Source organism: Alosa pseudoharengus, unplaced genomic scaffold (assembly GCF_046254945.1).
Source record: "Alosa pseudoharengus isolate Yale_2024_CS ecotype anadromous, Long Island Sound unplaced genomic scaffold, YU_APseudo_1.1 YU_APseudo_1.1_scf_17, whole genome shotgun sequence".
NCBI classification, from domain to species: Eukaryota; Metazoa; Chordata; class Actinopteri; order Clupeiformes; family Clupeidae; genus Alosa; species Alosa pseudoharengus.
Window position 1 is genome coordinate 22,927,821 of NW_027468640.1, and position 21,335 is coordinate 22,949,155.

At 47.2% G+C, this 21,335-nt stretch overlaps 1 protein-coding gene across 1 annotated transcript; it reads left to right on the plus strand.

Moving 5' to 3' along the window:
- Positions 1–7,386: 7,386 nt before the first annotated feature.
- On the plus strand, positions 7,387–17,128 carry ntn5 (netrin 5). Its single transcript, XM_076288362.1, has 7 exons — positions 7,387–7,496; positions 9,886–11,390; positions 11,912–12,100; positions 13,321–13,470; positions 15,833–15,886; positions 16,150–16,230; positions 16,347–17,128. Exons 1-7 carry the CDS (start codon positions 7,387–7,389, stop codon positions 17,126–17,128), a joined length of 2,871 nt encoding a protein of 956 aa, XP_076144477.1.
- Positions 17,129–21,335: the final 4,207 nt, after the last annotated feature.

The window sequence follows — 21,335 nt, forward strand, 5'->3', positions numbered from 1 at the left end:
ACACACACCTGGGACGCATTCCTCGAGGGAAGTCATCAATCAGCTTTACGGGGTTCTCTGGGAAAGTGACTTCGTCTCTCCACCCTCAAATTCACTTGTTCTTTTCCTCTTTACGTGACATTTACTTTTCCCTCTCTTTCCACCCCCCTTTCCTTTCGCATCGTTCCTCCATCTGACTCCGCTTTAGCTCATCTGCAGAGCCGCTGCATGTGAGAACACATCTGTGGGGGTTTCCTGGGATGTTTGCGCAAGTGTTATTTCAAGTGTGTGTTTTTATAAATCCAAACAAGCGTAACGTCGGTGATTAAATGCGGTCTAATGACCCGCGTCCTTTCAACATTAAGCCCCCCTCGCATCTTTAAAATACCCGCCAGCGCTGAGTTCGCCCTCTGCTCCAGCCCATGTGCAGATGTTAGTCGAGTGTGCCAATGCCTGTGCGTTGACGTCAGGGCAAGACGCCCCCTGCCGTGGCGGGCGAGCACGACCCCCGCGCTCCGGAGCGCTCGGCTCAGCTCAGCTGGATAGCTGTCCATTTGCCGTCGGCGCGAATTGATCAAGTCCGCATGAGAAGGTGATCACGCATTGAGACGCACATGGTGAGTGCACCAGGCATTTGCTCTTTAGTGTTTAATCGCCCTTTTTAGACAGCGGTTTCCCCCATGTCGCGTTAAGTCTCTCTGCTCTGTAGGTTAGAGTTTTAAATTTAGAATCTAAGGCACCCAGGCATTGACAAGTTGATTAGTTAGACCCGGTGATGGTGGTGCTAAAGTTCGCGCATTACGCTCCAGCACTGGACAAATAGCCGAGAATAGGTAGGCTACACAGGGGTGTATTCTAACAAAATCGGATGACTTTGAAACCCTTCACTGAAGTTTTGAGGATGTTTAGGCTAAAGCAAATTTGTGACGTAAGATTAATGATGCACTCTCCTTCTCAGAAATGTTACTAATATTACAGGCATCCTCTTCGTTCGGCATTTCTCAAGAAAGGCTTAGGCTACTGCGATTTCCGACTGGACAGTAGGCTATAGCCTAAAGAAGATTACTGAAAACATTCAGCACTGTAATTTGTTAGGCCTATTTGTCAGATAAAAAGGGAGTTATTTGTCACTCGAGGGGAGGCATTGCTATCAAACATAATTTATTTAGTAAGACCACCAGGGTTCTCTCCATACCACAACAAGAAAAAAGCAAAATAATCCAGTACATTATGTTATTCGCACTGACGCAATATTGTAATAGTATTGATTATTTAAACTATGTTATGTCTTGTGCCAGATTAGTACCTCTTATTCTGTTTCGTCAGGGTGTAATTATGCGAATATTTTAAGTGATTTCTTGACAAACGCCACGTTTTATTGACCAGCAGTTAGACATTTTATGAAAAATTAACACTTCACGTCGGCCCATTTTCCCTCTCCAGGTCAGTGTAAGAGAAGTTCTAAATATTTGTCAGTCTTTTAGGCTATAGGACATGGACGCAATAAATAATCTGTGCAGACACAGAAATTACAGTGAGCAATTACCTGAAATTACGATAAATGGGCTGGACAAGGAAATGATAACAGTTTGAATGCTGGGAAATCTCTTTTGAATTGGCCATAATTATTTTAAGGTATGTGCCTTCACCGAAGCAGTCCCACTGCCTTGCGAACGTTGCCAGATCTGTCAAGACAAATATGATTTCGGTTAAATGAAGCGTATGTGCCATAATTTCTCCTGTAGCCTATACGCTATGATACTGTGCATTTGTCATTTGGGCAATCTGCAAATGAAATCCAGGCGTATACTCCACAAGGCCCTAGTTGACCAGCTCCAAAATAAGTTTTAAGATTTAAAACTAAGCGAAATTATAAGCTCTCTGATTATTATTATTATTATTATTATTATTATTATTATTATTATTATTAGGCCTATAAAAAGGCTGAAAACAGACAGATGGCCTAGCCTATATCAGCGGGCCAACGAGGTTGCATTGTGGCGTATTTTCAAAGGTATTATGTAGCCTATTAAATCTAGTAGGTACATTTATTTTAGGTCATATTTTTTTTTTATCATAGGTCATATTTAATTTGTATTGTTTGTAAATGAAAACACATTTTGCACAGGTGCAGTGTGAGCAAATATTTTCATTGTTTCCTCGGCGGTGTGTCCCTATGAGCTGCATGTTGTTTTATTGGAGAAATTTCATTTCCGTTGTTTCCAACTAAAGCCAGCTGTTTTTTCCCTCGCACTTAGGTCAGTTATTACCTGTCAAGTTTCCTCAGATGTGATGTTTTGTTATTTACTGTGTTTTATGACCGTGTTCCCAAACACCTTACCCCTTGCCGGTTTCATTGGCCGATCATTTTCTAAACCGATCATGTGAAAATAAAAATATCACTGTTTTTACATTCAGCTAATATAATAGATTAAAATGTATAGTGGAAGTACAAGAAACTACAATTCACAACATTGGTTTATAGGCCTTCTCTTTGCTAATAATCACATTATGAAAATTGTCCAAAAGTCAAAGCCATTGCATGTTGATGGTTATTCTGGAGGGCAAACATTGTAACAATTTCTCAATTATAGTCTACATAGGTCAACTCCAACTAAGAGTCACACAATCTGTGTGCTTAATCACTGGAGTTCACCCTGGGGAAAAAAAGTGTCCACCTTTCCTTCCTGTTCATTTGGTTGTGTTGTACTTGGCATGGGTGGGACATGGGAAATCTCGGACCTCCATTTCATCTGCATCTGTTTTTCAATATTGCAGCCCAGAGCAGCAAGCTCTCTCAGGGAACCCCACTGCCAACTAGCATTAAAGTAGCGTGGGAGAGTGTATGGATGTGTGTCCACTTTCCCCTTGCAACTGCACTCAATGGTGCTCCTTTTCCCTCCCTTATGCACCATGCATGCTTTTTATTTATCTCACCTAATTAATGCTTAATGACATTTTGCTCCAATAAATGTAGAAGTGTATGATACAGTATGGTTAGTCCTAATAAATGTAAAGAGAGGCGAAGACACATATTTCATAAATCAGGTCGTCCTTGGACCTTTAGTACTCTTTTAAAATCTATGGTTATTTATGATTCACAGTTCGCTGAAATTTCTTTTAGTGCAGTTTTATTTTTTTTATCTAAACTAAATATTTTATTCATTCAAACAGAACCACAAACAATGACCACAAACATTTTCTAAGCCGTGATTGAGCGCAAACCGCATACAACAAGCCACTCAAGGTTAAAGGGTCTCTTTAACAATAAGTATGTACAATCAAGTTCAAATGACTGGGGCTAGGGGACAAATTTGATCCATATCTATCTGTATTCCTATGCATGTAATCAAACCACAGGCTGTGTACATCAGTCGTGTGAACAAAAAAGGTGTGCAGTAGAAGCCAAGCGGTCTTCCTGGTTAAAGATATGAACGTGGTGATAATCCACTTTCTGCGCCTCCCGCACCAGCCCCACTAAAATTAGATTATTACACCTAAAACCGGGTGGCAGGAATCTCTTCAGAGTGGAATAACATCCTGGGAGCAGAATAGGAATGCTGTATGGGAATCAGGGGAACATACATGGGGTTTCCTCTCTCTCACTCTCTCTCTCTCTCTCTCTCTCCCCTTGTCCTTTGTTTGCATGACCTCAGTGGTCAGTGTTGTGTTTCGGACAGGCTAAGGACAATTGGAAATTAAAATTAAGGTGTTGCTTTGAGTTGCTGACAAGAGTTAACAGGTGCTCAGTCTCTCTTTCTGTCCGTGTGTGTGTGGTAGAGAAAGTGTGTGTGTGTGTGTGTGTGTATGTGAGAGAGAGAGCGCTTATGTTTTTGTTTTGGTAAAACACCATCTGTGTCAGTGACAGATGAGATTTAATTTATTTTAAAGCCAACATGAGCTCGTAAAACAAGATGGATTGTGCCAATTTAGTGGCATGCATGTATGCTTTGGGAAAACCCAAATATTCATGCTGACATAAGGATGCTGTGTAATTGCATTTTTAATGCAACACCATTATCCCATGGCAAGATGAATGTGGATATCATATATGGGAGTGTGCGCGCTAGAGGAAAATAGAGAAAATTGCACTGAGAAATATGTACATGTGTGTGTGTGTGTGTGTGTGTGCATGTGTGTGTGTACAAATGAACCGTGCCTGGGCTGTGTTTCGTGGTCTCTGGCTGGGTGTGTTCTCCATGACGAGGAATGTTAACGCATTAAAACGTGTGAGACAGCCCAAATCCTGCTCATCTGCTCGACAATGCTGAACAACCCCGAACAAGCCCCTGTCACAGTGCGGGGATTTGGACCACTGAGAGGGGCAACAGCAGAGATGCAGTGTGTGTGTGTGTGTGTGTGTGTGTGAGAGAGAGAGAGAGAGAAAGAGAGTAAAAAGGTGTGCTTTTGATACAGTGGAAAAGACATGTATCACCCCCCCCCACACACACACACACACACACACACACACCCTGACTTTTTAAACGCTCCCCAACTGAGCTGTTTGCTGTTGGTGCCGTGTTTGCAGCCATGTACAAGTTTTACTGCTCATGTTTATTGTGGGATTAAATGGGACCGATGGCTGCCCAGTGGCGGTTTGACTGTGACCGCAGTCTCCGGTGCTGTAGGATGATCTTTATGCTAAGATGCTCCAGCTCCTGTGTAGCTTTTAAAAGATGTATAATTATACCACTGCTAATAAATCTTCTCCCCCCACCTCTCTAGTCTGCTTGCTCAAAGAGTATTCACTACTTTAAAATATGTGCATGTATCATATATGTAATTGTACAGTATATGATGCATATTTGCTTACGATATACTTTAATAAAGAGTAGTTTGCTAAAACAGATTAGTCCATGTGGACTGCACAGAATGTATAGTAGAATAATACATTGCTCATACCATGGCACTCTATTTAGTCTTCTTGTTATTTGATGGCATTAATAAGAATGTGGAAAATATATATAATGTCCGCTACACTGCTTTAGACTCCCATATATTTAATGTACAAAGGCAACGTTTCGACCCTGCTGGGTCTTCTTCAGGCAAAATGGATAGTAAGAATGTAAGAATAGTAAGACTGTGCCCTAGTCTCTTTGTACTCTAGATTGTGTGCGGTTTGTCTTCCCGGCAGATCTGAATTAGTCTTCATCTTCTGTGTCTTGATGGCTTGGCATTTATTTATTGTTTATGAACATCTTTTAGATTAGTAATTTACAGTTTATTTTACGATTCCTTTCAGTTCAGTTTTTTTGAGTAACAAAATTATGAGGGGAAAAAAGAAGATTTATAGAAGAAGACCTCGGTCACTGTATGAGCAAAACTTTTCTTGTCTTCTTAATTACAGTTAGGAAAGTGTTTCGAAGAATTCTGTAGTGTATTAAATAGTTTGATCCCTTACATATTCTGGTGTATGGTGGATGTCATAGTGTAATGTTTGTGCTTGCAGAGCTGTTGGCACGCTCAGCTGCCCCCAACTGCCCAGGCTTGCCCGGGCTAATACTCCACCACAGGCTCTTAGGCCCTGGGCAGCATCACTCCCAAGGGCCCCTGAGAGGAGAGCGAGACGTCCAGTGAAAGGTCTTGCTAACAAGAGCTGCTGGTTCCTTGTGTGAAACACACACACACACACACACACACACACACACACACACACACACACACACCATCCCCAGCCAGGGCCATGTCTCAGCAGGCTGTAAACATGCCGACGGCTGTCATCAGGTGTTTTTCTAGAGCTCAGACGCCCCAGCCCACCCTCTCAGGCCTCTGCCATGGAGAGCCCTGGACCTTAAAGGTTCTCGGACGGAGATAGTGTTGAGCTCACCTTTTGACATCATGATTTTAAAAATAAACCTGCTGCTGTTTGGGGGGCCTACTGCATCTCTTGGAATGTGTTGTTTTTTTTAATTTGCTTTACATTTTTATTTATTTGCTGTTCTGACATGTCTTGCCAGTAATATTTGTTTCATATTTTGTTATACAGCAGATGCAATTTTTTGGAATACAAGTATTGCAAGAAATATTTGAAGTAGTTATCACTATATTTACTGGCCCTCTTGAGACAGCAGTTGTGAAACTTGAAGACCGGTCACAGTCGACTAGGCCATATATGTGTGTTGCGGCTCGCGCGCACTGCTCTATATGTTTTGTGGCCATCCCGTGCGTGCGCATGCATGCACACAAAAAAGCCGCCCTAATTACTCCTCACACCTTCGCATGCAAACAAAGTAATTTTGCTCATTTCTCCCTGACTCGCCGATGACTTATCGTGGGAACGCACGGATGCGTCCGTATCGTCTTTAAAGACCTCGAGGGCCCGACCTCCAGCCGTCGCCTTCCGACCTGCTCTGAGTGTGAATTTATGGAAAGCATAGGACAAATCACAGACACCCTATCCAGCCAGGCCTCCTGCCCCTTTCCCGTCCCCCCCATACCCCCTCCCCCCACCTCAGACTAGGAGACGATCTGCCCGGAGTCTAAACGAGGCTCAATTTAGCCCTACTAGTGCGCCCTCTAGGGACCATCAATCCTTCGTGCACTTGTAATGAGCTATGTTTAATTAGCAATGTCATGTACCCTAGAACAAGTGCAGATCATGCTTCAGGAATGCCCCCCACCCCCCTCCACCCGGCCACTATATAGACCTACAGCCCCTCTGAATAACATCCAACGTCCCCTTACTGTCACCCGGCTGGACCATAGACCATGTCACACTGCCCCCATAGCCACCCCTCTTACGCATGCCCTGGACACCTGCACCTCTCTCTCACTCTCTTTCTCTGTGTCCTTCTCCAGGGGGGCCTCAGTGACAAGCTTGGCTCAGTCTTTAAAGCTGCAGTGTCACATCACTCATCCATACCCCCCCCCCCCCCAGTCTAACATTGGTAATAATATATCCTTCAATTATTTATATTGAATAACTTGGACGCCCTTGCTTCAGAGACTCGCAGCACCTGTGGTACTGTAAATAACGTAGCTTGATTGCTACTGATTGGTGCTGTAAATAACATGGCTTGATTGCTACTGATTGATACTCTAAATAATAAAGCTTGATTACTACTTCTGTATCAGTGTAGCCTTTCCCTGGCTGGTGACCTTTGACCTCTCTTGCTGCAAATGGATTTTAACAATCCCACTCTTACCTCAGTCCTGCTGTGGAAATATAGCCTTCGGATCAGATGTTATGTCTCATTATTGGCTGACTCCAACACTCCTACCGGCTCATGACTGTCCCGATATGTTTTCACCGTCCTGGCCGGTCCCGACTTCACCGCTGCCTTGAGCTTACACCACGAGTCATGAGCCGATGCACTGACGCCTTCTCGTCCGCCTGAGACTCGATCTATCAGTCGATTAATTAATCCGGATAGCGTTTTCGCAGGTTGATCCGGTTTCCCCAGGGGCATGTCGCAACACGTGTGGAATGCCCAGGGGGGCTGCACACCGGACCCCCGGAATGTGCCGGGGCGAGACGGGAGTCACAGTTGTGCCGCTCAACACCTGCCCCACCCTCTGTACCCCCCCCCCCCCCCCACTCCACTCACACAGACACCAGCGCTGTTGCTACAGTCGTGTCAGGATGCGTGATGTTTCCAAGGGCAACACTCAAAATAGATGTTCAGTTGTTTTTCTTTTAATTGAGATTAGAAACAAAGGGGTATTTAGACAGGCTACTGTTTTTTACACACCTTCTTCTTTCTTTCTCTCTCTCCCTCTCTCTCCCTCCATATATCAGTATCTCTATCTCTCTATTTATCTTTCTCTTGTCCAGGCTCAAAGGGTTGCCTCATGTTTCAGCCACTGATCTAATTGAGAGTGGTGACTCGTCCTCTACTTCCACCCTCTTGCCAACTCTCTCACTCTCTCTCTTCCCTCTCTCTCTCTCTCTTTCTCTCTCCTACGGGGTTGGTTTATGCATCCCTGCTGACTCTGCTGTCAGTGTCAAACGCTTGTTAGGGCACCATCAATCTTCAGCACTTAGGAATATTCCCAGAACGAAAGGAGGCAGGTGATATAGGGAATGTGTGTGTGCGTGCGTGTGTGTGTGTGGGTGTGTGAGTGGGTGGGGTGGAGATGGAGGGTGTGTATGTATGTGTGAGATGGAGTGAGAGAAAAAGACAGAGAGCTTGGGAGAAGGGAGAAAGAGTGAGGGAGGACGTGAGGGAGACAGAAGGTGAGGAAGCAAGACAGCTCGAGGGGAATCTGTGAGAAACGAGGAGCAAGTGTAAGACTGTCTGCATGAGGGTGGGAAGCAACAGTGAGGGAGATGGTATGGAGAAAAGCAGAGGGAAAAGAGATCACTATAGGAGCAGATTTGTGAGAAACAGGGAGCCACTGAAAGGCTGTGAGAAAGGAGCCAGCACATAGAGATATGGCGCTACGAAGAAAACGGCAGGAGGGAAAAATACCATGATTGGGACAGAATGTAATGAAGTGTCCCTGAAATATATTTAGTGAGAATCGCGGGTGCAGCTTGGTCCCTCTGGCCCTCTCAGGCCTTAAAACCCAACAGGTTGTCACAGCTGTAGATCACCCTGGCTGGAAAAGTAGTCCCATTGTTCGGTAGGTCCCTAACCCGAGATCGCCCGCTAACTTTGCCGGTATCGGATCGCACGTCGACAGATAAATAAATTCCTTGTGTCAGCGTCTCGTAAAGGGAGAGAAAAAGTGATTCTTTCGAGTGGTGGGACTTACACACACACTCGCACTTACACACACAGTCACACACTCTCTCATACCAATACACACAGACAAACACACACACACACACACACACACACACACACACACACACACACACACACACACACACACACACACACACACGTCTGTGCTGTTGGAGGAAGCGGCCGGATGAGGGCTCAAGCCCAACGTGCATGGCTCGCATTTGCGCTATAAATCTTCTCGCTCGATCTTTCCCTCTAATCTCTGTCCATCCGCCTGTCTTCCTCCGCTCTCGCTCTCTTTCTCTCTCTATCCATCTATCGGTCTTCCTCCTGCCGTCCCCCTGGCTCTCGCTCTCTTTCTCTCTGTCCATCTATTGGTTCGTCTTCATTCGCTCCACTCGTGTGGACGTCTTACTCAATGCCTTCTTTGTCATTTGTGTGTCCACTGAGAGCTCCTCTGACCCACTGACTTGCTTTCTTTTCCCACTGACTTTGACTTGCTCTCCTAAATTTTTCCTCACTCGCATGATAAACACACATTACCACTGGTAGATTGTTTTTGACATAAGGGTAAATAAAAGAAAAAGTTGAATCTGCTTCTTCCTTCCTGCTTCCTCCTTTCCTCTCTCTCTCTCTATCCCTCTCTCTATCTCTCTCTTTCTCTCTCTCTGTCTCTGTCTTTCTTTACTTCTTTCTTTCTCTCTGTCTATTCAGACACTTCCTAACGTAGTACAAGTGGAGGGTCGTAAATATGATTCATGTGACTGCTGCTGTGTCAGGGCCAGCTGTTCCTCCAGCTTTTTGTCATCCACCCGGATCCTTCTGTGATCCTTCACTCCCTTCACTCATCCAAAACTCATCCTGTTTTTTTTTCTTTCTTTTTTCCCCCTTGCCCCTTCCAAAATGTTAAGATGAATACTTTTGAAAAGGCCTTGTTCCTGATCCGTTGCCTCAGAGATCCTGTTGATAGCTGTTTGGGATTATGGCAGTAAAACGGTGGTGCTTTGACTTTTGGACCTGGTTGCATCTGAGCTGAGATGTTTTCAATAGACCCCCAGGTGGTCAGTCAAAAGGGAAATGGATACATTGTCCACTCGTGACACTGGATGCATATTGTATAAATCCTTAAAAAGGTTTCCTTTCCTTTTATTTCTTTATTGTTTTACCTTGAATTCCCTTGAACCTTTTAAAAGTATTTTTGAAAAGCAAATTTTTTTCCATTCTTTTTTTTTTCCAGGCTGGATGACATCATGCTCTCTGCTCACTCCCCTCCCTCCCTTCTCCTCCTTTTCCTCCTCCTCCTCTTTTCTGTCTTGCTCCCCCCGTCCCTCCTCTCCCCCACCCCTCTCTCTCACTCCCCGCTCCGCTGGACCTCCCCCCATGACCCCTGCTACCACCTGGACGGGCGTCCGCGCCACTGCCTGTCCGAGTTCATCAACGCGGCCTACGGGGTCCCGGTGGTGGCCAGCCACCCGAGCCGGGCAGGGTCCTCCCCGGAGAGGAACGTGAGCTCCCTCACCGACCTCCACAACCCGCATAACCTCACCTGCCTGAGCGGGGAGCCCTGGGAGGGCGACTGGGCCGTAACGGTGCCCCTGGGCCGCCGCTTCGAGATCACCTACATCAGCCTGCAGTTCTGCCAGCAGGGGGAGCTCTCCGAGGGCCTCTCCATCTCCATCCTCAAGTCCATGGACCACGGCCAGAGCTGGCGCCCGCTGCAGTACTACTCCAGCGACTGCCCGGCCGCCTTCGGTCAGCCGGCGCAGTCAGTGGCGCTCACGCGGCACCAGGAGACCGAGCCCCTCTGCTCGGACCCGAGGCCGCTGCAGAAGCACCGCGGCGGCACCGTGCTGGCCTTCTCCACTTTGGACGGACGGCCGTCGGCCGCCGACCTGGACTTCAGCCCCGTGCTCCAGGACTGGGTGACGGCCACAGACATCAGGGTGGTGTTCCACAAGCCGCAGGCGCGGGCCGGCCAACAGGGTGTGGCCGGCGGGAAGTCCAGCGAGGGCGGGAGCACGGGAGGGGTCCTGAGGTGGCGGGCAGGGACAAAGGGTGACAGCGTCGCTCAGGGCGAACGGGACAGAGGAGGAGGAGGAGGAGGAGGAGACAGACTGTTGTGGGGCACGGAGGGGAAAACACTGATGAAAATCGAGGTGGAGAACCCCAAGGAGAACCGGAGAGGGGAGAGGGAAGAGAAAGCTGCTCGGAGGAACGGGAGCAACAAGTCCGTCTCCCAGGAGGAGACGCAAAACACAACCAGGAAGGAGCACGACGGGGACGCCACGGCGACCGGCAGCCTTTCTTCGCCCAGGAAGGGGAAGGGGCGCCGGCGGAAGAAGGAGAGCCAGCACTGGAAGCCCTGCCAGGGCGGAGCCTGCGATTGGTCAGTGGAGACGCAGGACAAGAGCTCGAGGAGCCAGGAGCTGCGGAGGAGGCGAAACCACGGAGACGGGAGAGGCTCGCGACCGAGGAGCGGAGGAGGAGCCGTCGCCCTTCCACTCGGCCCGTCCGCTCTCCAGGCGCCCCCGATCCGTCCCCCCGTCTCGCTGTCCGACCTGCAGGTCGGGGGCAGGTGCAAGTGCAACGGGCACGCCTCGCGCTGTCGCCGCGACAACCAGGGCCAAGCCGTGTGCCAGTGCGAGCATCACACGGCGGGGCCCGACTGTGACGTGTGCAAGCCCTTTTACTACGACCGCCCCTGGCATCGGGCCACGCCGACGCAACCCCACCCGTGCGTCCGTGAGTCATGGCCCTATGTCTGTCCGTCAGTCTTGCGGTTTTCCCTTTTGACCTAAAACCAAAACTAAGACAGTTATTTCATTGTTAGTAAATGTTATTCCAGTGGATTAGTTCACCATATGACATAAAAGCTTGTAACTGATTTTGCCAGTGGTCTTTCCAGTGGTTTTTTCTCTGTAATATGGACATCCTCTATCTTATTTTTTGTCTTAATGTTGAAGTTTATGTTCCAGGAATTAAGAATATGTATTTCAACATGCAGGCCAACATTACTTTTGTGCATTTGTGTGTGTGTGTGTGTGTGTGTGTGTGCGTGTGCGTTTGCGTTTGCGTTTGCGTTTGCGTGTGCGTGTGCGTGTGCGTGTGCGTGTGTGTGTGTGTGTGTGTCTGTGTGTGTGTGAGTGTGTGAGTAAGTGTGTGAGAGAGTGACACCCACATACAGTAAATAGAATACAATATATAAGTTCATTACCACACCAACTAAATGCACTAACCCAAAGCTCTCCGTCCCTCTCTCTCAGCCTGTGAGTGCAATGGTCACTCCACCAAGTGCCGGTTCAGTATGGAGATCTACCAGCAGTCCGGCCGGCAGAGTGGCGGTGTGTGCCTCAAGTGCCGACACCACACGGCCGGCCGCCACTGCCAGTTCTGCCAGAACGGCTACACCAGAGACCAGAGCAAGCCCCTGACCCACCGCAAGGCCTGCCAACGTCAGTCACTGTGTGTGTGTGTTTGTGTGTATGTGTGTGTGTGTGTGTATCATCTTGAATTTTATTGCTTTAATTATATCTTATCATACAGGTTAGATTGTTGTGCATTTGCTTATAAGTGTAGATGTCTAGCATTCATTATGAGTTTGTTTGTTTACATTTATTTTATACCCAGAGGTCTATTTTGATAGTTTATTGTATGTACAGTATGTGTGTGTGTGTGTGTGTGTGTGTGTGTGTGTGTGTGTATGTGCGTATGTGCATGTGTGCGCACGCGCGTATGTGTGCGTGCTTGTGTGTGCGTGCGCGCGCGTGTGTGTGTGTGTGTGCACAATGTACATGCAAACCCGTGTACAGGAGAGAGTGTGTGTCTATGTTATGGCTATGGTGGGAGAACTGGAATCCACACTGACATTTGGCCTTTGACTGGTCACATGTCTTAGGCGTGCTTCTGTGGAGGCCCAACTAAAGCCCAAATATAACTCTCCTTTCTGCTGTTTGGGGATGATGTGCATGTGTCCAAGGAATCCGCCTATGTGTGTATGTATGTGTGTGTGTATGTATGTATGTGTGTGTGTGTGTGTGTGTGTGTGTGTGTGTGTGTATATGTGTCATGTTTTGTGTCTCACACTTATAATTTAATACCTGAGTTTCAAGTACTTTCCTCGCCTGCTCTGACATTCCAAACTGTTAGACAGCAAGTTATGTTTAAATATTTGCGTTCACATTTGGCATGGCATACCAGCTACTTAGGACCGGCGGAGATTTATCCTAGTGAGAGATGACTGCCTGTTTGTCATACTTGGGGGGGTTGTGTTAGGTTTGTTTAAATGAGCGCAGCTGATCTTAAACAGAGATTGGTCACTGTCTCTCTGGCTGCCACAAGCTGTACATTCCGCGTCTTTTGTAATGCTCCCTCCCTCTCCTGTCTTTAGCACGCCACCTTAACTGTAACCTCCTACACCAATGCCAATAGTCAATGATACACTCTTTATAAACTACCTTGGTGTATATATATATGGTTTATATATGTTCTATTTTTATAGGTCTACCCTGAAATCTTATTCTGTACTACAGTATGTCTCAGTTTAATTTATGTGCCCCAATTTACATCTCAGTATCTCTCCTCACTAATATGTCATCCTGTTTGCCCCCTCTTCTCTCTCTTTCTCTCTCTTTCTTTCTCTTCCCCCCCCCCTCTCTTTTTCTCTGGTATGCAGCATGTCAATGCCATCCTCTTGGTGCCGTGGGTCGCTGGTGTAACCAGTCTACCGGGCAGTGCTTGTGTCGGGAAGGGGTGATGGGACAGAGGTGCAACCGTTGCGCCCCCGGGTACAAACAGGGCAGATCGCCTCTGCGCCCCTGCCTAAGTAAGTGCCCCAGTTCAGTCTCAACTGACATGTACTTTCTGTGTCATGTCATTCAAGGTCAAGCAAGCAGTATAATAAGTATCTGAATAAGAACCACATTTCAGTGCCTGAGCTGTTTGCCCAAAGAGCTTGTGTGGTTTATTTGTGGTGAGGGTTAACTATCAGTCAACATGTCTACATAGAGAAATATTTAAATTTACTTAGCAGATTTTGTATGTGAATGTGTTTCATTTATCTTAAACTTTTAGGAAATACAGATGACTGACTGCACTTAGACATGTCAAGTCGAACTGTCTGTATGTAATCCTGCCCTTGTCATATCTCTCCAATGACCTCAATTGCTCTTGTCCTAATTCAGTCCAATTAATTAATCTAATTCATAAGATGAGTCCAGGCTTTTTAACTACGCTCCTCTACGAGGTTCAGCGGGGTGAGGTGGATTTGCTGGATGTCTGGATTAATTCACTCAGCGCCTCATCTCTCATTCCTGCGAATGGCTGCAATGGCAAAACAGCGTTCCACACTGCGCCAGGCCTTTAACGGCTTTCCTGGACAGGCTGGTTGGCTTCCTTCGGCTTTGAATGCGGCTCCGGTGGATTTTCAGGCACTTTATTCCCTCAGAGCAGGCTCAGCGACACCGAGTTGAGCGATAATCCACGTGTGTCACTGTTATGTCAGGGTTCCGAGGGAGTCGCGCGAGGCGGCTGCGTGTCTTAAGCCTGCGTCAGGTGATTTTCCGCGGGGCGACCGCCCGCACCTGTTGCGCTTCTCAAACGGGCTCGTCAGTGGCGGGCAGATGCATAATTCTTCGGGCGAAAGGACTCACTGAAAGAAAAGCTTGTTTGTTTTTTTTACAGGGCCACCCGCGGTTATTTATAGAGCCCCTCTGTGCCACCAAAGGAGAGTCGCGGTTAAAAACAAAACCCACGCACCTCGCACGACTCGGGAAAAGGAAACACACTGGCTATTCATCACTGGAAAATGAGACGAGAGCTTATTATTAGCACCAGCGAGGTGTTTGAGTTTGTCTCCCTCCTGGTGTGTGTGTGTGTGTGTGTGTGTGTGTGTGTCTGAGAGAGAGAGAGAGAGAGAGAGAGAGAGAGAGAGAGATGAGACCAAAACCTTGGGCCTCTGTAAGAGACGAGTTTGAACGCTTGTCTAAAATTTGAATTATTTTCGGGCAAAAACGAATGCTATACACAACTGATACAATTTTAACGGTGAAGTTATTTTCACTCACCACCTTTCTACTATTTTTCTCCAGCACTCCCACTCTTCCACTGAAGAGCTGTGGAGCCCTGTTTGAGCGTTCAGGGGTGGGGGGGTGGGGGGGTGTAGGGTGTCAGGTCTGTCCCAGTTGTGTCAGAGTGCAAGGCAGAAGCACAGCATTAGGTTAGATGTCTGGGTAATATATGGTTAGTCCAACGCCGCAGTCCATTCTTGGCCAGAGCCGTGAGTTTGGGGCGGCATGATTGAGTGTATTTGTACGTGTGTGTGTTAACTTTAACAGACAGTTGTTACCATGGTGTCTTGCTCAGTGTAACATAAGACAGACATTTAAAAGCACACTTTCACAGCTGTGTGTGTGTGTGTGTGTGTGAGAGAGGAAGAGAGCAGGGAGTCTGGGTTTGTGCAGGTCTACTAATCAGAGGACAGGCTGGCTGGGGAAGTGGAGGGTGGTCACTTTGACCCCCCAGAGGACCACACACATGCACACACTCGCACGGATGGACACCACACACACACACACACACACACATATACACGCCCTGCACACAGGCATTCCACGCGCACCTAAAGCCATAAAGGCAGACACTGCAAGCATAGCACACATATTCACATTTTCTCCCATTACAAGAGCACACACACATACCCATGCAAAGACACACACACCTACAGGAACACACAGAGGGGCTTACACACACAGTATGCACTAATGAGCTGCTACCGGGATTACTGCTCCAAAGCAGCGGAGGTGTAGGCATGAGGAAGGGCAAAGTCAAAGGCACACCAATTACACACTCATCTCTCATTGCAGTAATCTTACACCATCTCTTTCCCTCTCTCTATCTCCATCTCTCTATATCTCTCCTTCTCTCTCTCTCTCTCCATCTCTCCCTATCTCTATTTCTCTCACTCTCTATCTCTTGATTCTGTCTTTGTTTTTGAATATTTCTTTCTGTTTCCTCTATCTTGGTTTTTACTATCTATCTGTCTATCTATCTATCTATCTATCTATCTATCTATCTATCTATCTATCTGTGTCTATCTATCTATCTATCTGTCCGTCTGTCTGTCCATCTGTCTATCTATCTATCTATCAATCTATCTATCTATCTATCTATCTTACCTGACTATCTAGAGATCCAGGAAGTTGTTGCCCCAACTCCAGTCTACCAGCCTCAGTACAGCAGGGGTAAGTGCAGCCTACGTTGACCTTACATCTGAACTATCCTATTTGACCTGATAATTTGTTTCTTAGAGTTTGGATCCTTCAAAACATTGTCAATGAATTGCTGTATGTTGCCCCCTAGTGGCAAACTTTTGAAATACATGTGATGTATTGTTTACTTGGGCAGAACTATAGGTGAGTTTAGAGTGACAGACCTTCACTCACTCATAAATATTCTTTGTATTTCCTTTGCCCTCTCTCTCACACTTTTTATATCACTCTATTAGCTGAGGAGTGTCAGTCTTACTGTCACCCCTCATCAGTGAAAGTGAGAATGAACCTGGAGACATTTTGTCTGAAGGACTATGGTACGTTCAACACCATGAAACTAACAATAACAATTTTGCGTCTCCGTAATGTGAATTCTCAAATGCCAACGTGCCACAGCTCTGATGATTAAACTGGCTCTGGTCTCTTCTCGCAGTTCTAAAGGTGCAGGTGAAAGGAATGGAACGTTCCGGGCCCTGGTGGCAGTTCTCGATATGGGTGCAGTCCGTGTTCCGTGTGGGCTCATCCCGCGTGCGTCGGGGCCAGCAGGCTCTCTGGGTGCCGGACCGCGACCTCGGCTGCGGCTGCCCCACCCTCCAGGTGGGCCGGACCTTCCTCCTGATTGGCGCGGAGGAAGGGGGGCGTAACTGGGCGCCCGGGGAGCACCGGCTAGTGGCGGACCGCTCCACCATTGCCCTCCATTGGAGGGAGCACTGGAGCCCCAAGCTGCGGGGGTTCCGGGGGCAGGACAAGAAGGGCAAGTGCCTGGAGGTGGCCCAGGAGAACTCCACCTCCCGCAGCAGACACACACACACCTCCACGGAGGAATACACGCCTCCCCACCTGGAGGAAGGACCACGGGAGGACACACACACCCCACGCACCAGCCGGCAGAGGGCCGACGCGCACACCGTGAGACAGGACACACCTCACGATGCACACACACGCACGCACACGCACAAGCACAAGTCCCAGCACTCACACCACAATGGTGGACGCCAGAAGCACACGCACCACACGCATCGAGACGGACATGATGATGAGGGACATCCAACAGCAGACGGTCCTCATGAGACCACCTCGCCTCAGTTTATCCAGAATGCTTTGCAGCTTGCCCCCAACCCCTCATTCACACCCACTGCAGTGTCATTAGACACTAAGAAACACCTTTTCTCCACAGTCTGCCCCACACTTCCACCTCATGACAGCCCAGTTTGACAAACAGGGCACGCAGGAGGCGTCGCCGACCAGAACAAAATGGACAATAAGAGATATCTTTAGGTGATGCACTGAAGTCATTCAACCTCATTTAACCTTTTGAGGGGAGATCTTCTGACGTCTAAACCTCTAGTGCTCAGGCTTTGGCACTGAAAGCTACCGTTGCTCACTCAAAGACTGAGGATGACTAGCCAATGTTTCTTTTACTCGCCTAGAAGCTGGTAAGGACACTGCGGTTCCTCTACATTCAGGTCTCTGTGGAGAGAGAGAGAGAGAGAGAGAGAGAGAGAGAGAGAGAGCTCATGTATGAGGTGTGTCCACATTGATGGCTAAAGCCTCTGGTCAGGCTGCATACGAACGGTCAGCTCAGTAGAACAGGACATCACATGACCAGATCAGGAGCTTAGAAGCTGCGGTGTTCATTATGTCAGAATTGAGATTGAGAGAGAACATCCAGAGTTTGCTTTTGTTTGGGGGGTATGTTCAGATTTCAGAGGTAGAGGCCAGGATCAATCAGTTCATGATTCTTTTTCCAAGCAATGGATAGGTGTCGGCAGAGGCTTCGAGTGACTATTATTGTTCTCTCTAGTCGTGTGGATCCAGACATGAATTGCATCAGGTGACAACCAACAAAGATGATTGGTGCTTTTAGGAAGTTGTGGGCTGTTCTTTGGCTCTTGACACTATTCAGTACCACTGTTTCAATAAGTTGCCTTTAGACATTATGATCTCATCACAAAATGCTCAAAGAAGTTCAGCCCTTTGTTAAAAATCTGTTTAGTGTGTGTGAGTGATGAGAACAGCCGATTCTGGCCAAAATAAATTATTTTATGGCGCTATTTTATTACGGGGAAACTTGTGGCTGCAGATCCATTTCTACTGAAACCCCATCCACTGGTCTCTTAAATCATTAGCAGCCAGCTGAAATGCAACACTGGTCACAGTATACTTTTGCAAGTCTTATAAATTATATGGTGTTCTTTGAAAATGTGTATTTATATTTACCTGAAATTATATTCTTGTAACTTGCTTGGCAAAGAAATGTAAGGGGCTCTCATTAGCACATTAAGGGTGCTTCTTCTATATAGAAACACTACCTCACCTATTTCTGAAGATGCAAGATGGTGCTTCTGCTATATTTCAGGGTCATGGGAGTGCCTGCAAATGTTTGACATACGGATTCCCAATTCCCATATCTCACGTACTGTAAAACACACAATGTTCGGTATTTCGTGCGTGAATGATGTTCTGTGTTCTGTTGTTGATTCTGTCAAGTTTAAATGGATTATAACAATGCAGTGTCGAGAATAAACAGACATCACGCCCCGAGCTTTGCACATGCTCACAGCGGTTTATGAACGCAGAGGGGAAAGGTCACGGAGAGGCATCTGTCAGTCACTGGGTTGTTTTTGCTGGCCGTTCGCACCTGCTGCAACCAGTGAATAGAAATAACAAGAAGCACACCTGTGTGTGTGTGTGTGTGTGTGTGTGTGTGTGTGTGTGTGTGTTATTATAAATAGTTGAGAGAAGATAAAGGAAATAAGATTAGTCATGAGTGGAAGAGTATTTTGAGTGAATCTACTGTACAAAGGGCATAAAAATAGAAAAAATGACCGTGTGAATGAAAGAGAAACAAGGGGAAGAAAAGCCATGTGTGTGAGAGTGAGTGAGTGTGTATGTGTGTCTGTGAGTGTGAGAGAGATAGTGAGTGTGTGTGTATGTGAGAGTGAGTGTGAGAGAGAGAGAGAGAGAGAGTGTGTGTGTGTGTGTGTGTGTGTGTGTGTGTGTGTGTCTGCGTGTGTGTGTGTGTGAGAGAGAGAGATAGAGAGTGAGTGTGTGTGTGTGTGTGTGAAAAAGAGAGAGAAACAAGGGAAACAAGGATGTGTGTGTGTGTATATGTGTGTATGTGCGTATGTGTGTGTGTGTGTGTTTGTATGTCGAGTAGAGAGGGTGTGTGGGGGGTAGTGGTAGGACAGAGATGCACCTGCTCTGTGTTTGTCCAGGAAGCACCTGTTGTCAGGCCTCCAGTGAGTGTGGCGTGTGACGACAGTGAGCCCCCGAGCGGCCCAGACAGACAGGCCAGCCAAACGAGCAGCTCAACAGGAGCACACAGCCACACACACCACTGTTACAGACACCTCAACAGGGTTTCCTGTTAACATGGTCTAAGACACAGCACAGCACAACACACACACACACCCACACACACGCACGCACACACACACAGACATACACACACAGATAGACATGCATACAAACAAATAGGTAGTATGCATATAGCTGACATTGACACATATAATGAAGAACAATAAATTACCGGTACATGAGGTGCAGTTTGTAGAAGGGGACACATGCAACCGCCCCTACCCCCCACTCCACACAAACACACACACTCACAGGGACAACCCCAAAAGAAATGTACACAATGTCAAAAATGTGAAATCAGTGTGAAAAAAATTTACACCACGGAATAGTTGTGAAGTACTGGTGGTAGATTCCATGGCTTGCACACACACTTCTGGGTATGTGGATGAGGGGGATTAGTTGTTGTGTGTAAACGCCTGGTTCTGGCTAACGCCATGTTTACAGCCTGACAGGAAGAATTTTTACGAGACGAAAGCCCTGCACAGCCTCCAGAGCCAAAGTTCAACAAGCAGAGCACCAACTAACTCTCTTACTCTTTCTCACACACACACACTTATTTTCACAGACCTTTCTCACAATATTCCATCTTACTGTGACACAGGTTCACACTCTGTCACGCTCCGAGTGTCTGAGAAGTGCGTTTTCAGACACACACACACACTTCTTCATGCAAGCTGCACCCGGCTTCTGTTAACCTGAGAGAGACGAGGTCAGTCCTGCTTATCCTCTTGCGTGCAACTCAATGCGTCCATGGCAACATGACCCCATGCACCCTGCACCCACACCTACATGCTTCTCAACACAAACACACACACACAAACACACACACACACACACACATCAGATTATCTCCAGTCAACTGTGTCTGTCCACACTGGACACTGGAGCTATGGTGTTGAACCCACACGCTGCTACTTTGCACTCAGACTCCCAGCTCCACTCTGGGAGCACACGAGCCAGGATGGGCCACAGTGCCAGTCAATACCAGCCTACTGCCAATGTGCACTCACTTCAGGAAGTCCTCAGAGAATCTCAGGCCCCCGTCCACACGGAGACGCTTTTTGGGTTAAACGCACAGGTTTTGCATCGTCTTGGCCGATCGTCCAAACGAATCCTGTAAACGCACTGCCGGAAAGCACACTTTTTTGAAACCTGGTCCCAGGGTGGAAAAATCTGAGCGAAGTATGAATCACAGTACAGCATTTCATCAACATAGGGTCGTATGCGTCCAATGAGACAAATGGAAGGATCAGTATAGATCCTAGTCTTGAATTTCCCCTGGGGATCAATAAAGTATATCTATCTATCTATCTATCTATCTATCTATCTATCTAGATGGTTGTGTCAGTAGGGTCATCTAAGAGTTCCTACATTTTAGGAAACTTTCTAGAATTCCTCACCTATACCAGTTGGTCGACTTTTTCCATTCAAGTCCTGTTTTGGAAAAGTTTCAGAGATTTGAACAGATGGTATTGAATCCCAATCTGCTTTTGGGGGAAACAGATGAAAGGCCTGTACAGCTCACACAAAGATTAAGGGACAATTGACTTTCCTCCCTCCATATAGACCAAGGTCTGTCTCCAGCTTAAATCCCCTTTTTAAAATTCCATTGTCTGGAGAAAAGCCAGTGCTGTGATGAAGTCTTTGGTCATGGCTATCACTGATGTGTGCTTTTTCCATTCTCTCTTACTCCCTCTCTCTTTCTCTCCTTTCTTTACATCCCTCTTACTCCCTCTCTCTCTCTCTCTTGCGGGGACTTGTAGGGTCCCTCAGCCCTTGTTTCCTCTCCCTCCTCCTTTCGCTCCCTTAACTGTTTTTACATTTGTAGTCTGCAACAGGAACCTTCATTTTGCCAGCCCGGCGTGGAGTGTAGGACAGGTGATTTACGACACTCCCTCCCCCAGAGTTGAGTCGCAGGGGAGGCCCCTGATTCGGGTCGCCGACATCCCTTTCTTTGTGGCCTTCGGTAAAGTCTGGATGTTGTTACAGCACACACCTGACACCGCCGGACCATAACCCCCTGCCCCCCCCCACCCCTCTCTTTTCTTTCTTTCTTTCATTC